The sequence below is a fragment of the Helianthus annuus genome, chromosome 15 (assembly GCF_002127325.2).
Source record: "Helianthus annuus cultivar XRQ/B chromosome 15, HanXRQr2.0-SUNRISE, whole genome shotgun sequence".
Taxonomy (NCBI): domain Eukaryota; kingdom Viridiplantae; phylum Streptophyta; class Magnoliopsida; order Asterales; family Asteraceae; genus Helianthus; species Helianthus annuus.
The window spans coordinates 77,015,494-77,018,149 of NC_035447.2; the positions used below are offsets into that span (position 1 = coordinate 77,015,494).

Below are 2,656 nucleotides of genomic sequence, written 5' to 3' on the forward strand. Positions count from 1 at the left end.
GGGTCGCTTTTGTGGACAACTGTCACAAAAGCGGTCCAGCAACATAACTTTCATACAATTACACTTTTAACCCCTGAGCTATTACAAAATAACCTATCTAGACCATATACGTTAATCTAACTTCACAAAGACGCAGGCTTTAGACATTATGCACCAACAAACTCCCCCTTGGATGAAGCCGCAGTCTTTGTCTTGAAAATTGGTCTTCAGATAGAAGCTTTGTAATGTTCTTCACGCCCTTTAGGCTTCCTGCTTAATGCAACTCTAATCTTTTCACGCTTTCGCTTCTCTGCCTTCTCTTCTTCCTGTTGTTTCTTCAAAAACTTTCCTCTTTTCTCTTCCATCCTACGATTTTCACGTTCACGTTCACGTTTAGCCTTCTTCTTCATCTTTTCATCCAATGCCCACCAAGACGATTTCCACTTGCTTTCGGAATTGATTCCTTTTTGAAAGCACAGTGATACCACACGCTGGAACTGTTGAGCTTGATCTTTATCTTCTGCTTTATAACGAATCTTGTGAATAAACAAGCATTCGATGTCTTTTGCCGAACAATTCACCAGCCACATCGGATCATAGACACGAATATATCTCAGCTCACTACCAGCTCTGTATGTAATGATAGCTTCTGTTGTAAGACAGCTATACACCCAATCAATGAACCCTTTGTAAAAATCTTGTTCCATTTCTGGCATAGGAATCGTCGTCATGGTTCTTGGAGGCTTTACATTCAGAATAGTTTCCCTTACACCAGTTTCAGGATCTACTCTTTCAACCCGTCTTGGACGATGAGGTTTCCATTTCAGATAACCTCTGAGAGTCTCATACTTGATATATCCCCACATTGCTTTATTATTCTGTCTCACCTGATACTCCAACGTTCTCACCTGAGATAACTCATCGACATCCCACCATGGTAATGACATAATGTCATATAAACGTTTAAAGTATTGGACACCATATTCTCTTCTAACTGCATAGGCGTTGACTTGAGGAAGAAAACCCCAACTGATGATATCACCAAGAGAAATAGATCTATCACGTTGAAAAAACTTCAAAGGCCTCTTGAACTTTCTCTCATGACTGTCTTTAAACCATTTTGAATGATCTTCTTTCTCAACATTTGATTGACTTTCTTGTTCAGCTTCTTTTCTCAAGCACTCGAACACATTTTCATTCACCGCTTCAGTCACTTTCTGACGCAACTCTTCTCTGTTTTCTGCTGCGAAAAACTCCATTAACGTCGGAAGTTTTGATGTATCTTCAGGGACATCCTCATTATCAGAACAATCCTCTACTTCAACCCTATCGTACTGATCTGCATCCTCAACATAGTTATACTTGTAATCTTTCTGTTTATTGATATCAAAAGATTCCAGATCAGCTTCAAGATCAATTGGATTCTCGGGATTTACATCGTTTAACATCTCCCTATACACATCTAGACATAAGAACAACGGTTCATGATGTTCGACAATCTGATTCTTACTCGACTCCCCCTTTCCCCCAGCTTCACCACTTTCCTCATTGACTGTGTCGTTCAGCAGATCTTCAACGACTTTTTCTTTTGAAGCTTCAGATATTCTAACACCTGTACCTCCTGCAGCGTCATCGTCATCATCACCTTTTGAACTGTGACTGCTTGCAGAATAAATAAACTCTTCTTCATCATCATCTTCATCATCCTCTTCTTCTTCGCCACCAATTAACTTTGGCGATTGAATTTCTTCTTCAACTATACCAGGAACTGAGGATATAGGCACTGGATTATCTACCACCATTGAAGGCACAATAGACATTACAGAACTTCCTTCAACAACTTTACCTTTTTCTTTCATTTGCCTTTCTACTTCTGCTTTACGTTCAGCACGAAGATCCTCTAACTTCAATTCTTCATACTTTTGTTCCACAGACGTCTCCAACATACTTTCCACAACCCTATTCAGCATGTAGAACTTATGTTCATGTAGTGCTTTAGCAGCCATAAGTTCTTTGTTCTTCAGCTTATAGTACTCGTTTTCACTTTCCCGACGACTCTTCTCCTCTTCTAACTCAGACACTCGAACTTTCAAAACATCAATTTCTGTCTGATCAACTTCAATCTTTAGTTCCAACACTTTGTTTTCACCTTCTAATCTCTGCACTTTTCCAGCAAGAGACTTTTCTCTTTCAGCAATTCTTTTGCATTCATCTTCCAATTTTTTGTTTTCTGCTATCACCTCATCAATTCTCTTTTCCAACTTTAATACTTGAGAATTGTTTGCAAAATCAAAATCAACATCTAGCAGATTATCATGCGGTATTGCAAGACCTCTACTTGAAGAACCATGTTGTGCTTGAGCAAGAGGAGGTGTGCCAAAAAGATTTTGTGAAGAATAAAATGTTTGATATGGAGGTGGTGATGGTGGAAACAGAGGAGATGATTGTCGTTGTGGAATAGGTTGTCTGGGTGGAGTTGAATGTGATGGAGGAGTAGGTTGTTTTGGTGATTGTTGTGGTGTTGGTTGTCTAGGTGGTGATTGATGTATTGGAGATTGTGGAGGTGTTGGTTGATGTGGAGGTGTTTGTTGACGTGGAAGTGTTTGTTGACGTGGAGGTGTAGATTGTGTTTGCATGATCTTTTGAGGGCGCTTTATTTTATCTTTGGAGTAGCCTT

At 39.6% G+C, this 2,656-nt stretch overlaps 1 protein-coding gene across 1 annotated transcript; it reads right to left on the reverse strand.

The window, feature by feature from the left end:
- Positions 1-206: 206 nt before the first annotated feature.
- On the reverse strand, positions 207-2,329 carry LOC118487476. Its single transcript, XM_035984358.1, has 2 exons — positions 2,312-2,329; positions 207-2,240 (listed from the first exon to the last, which is right to left on the reverse strand). Exons 1-2 carry the CDS (start codon positions 2,327-2,329, stop codon positions 207-209), a joined length of 2,052 nt encoding a protein of 683 aa, XP_035840251.1.
- Positions 2,330-2,656: the final 327 nt, after the last annotated feature.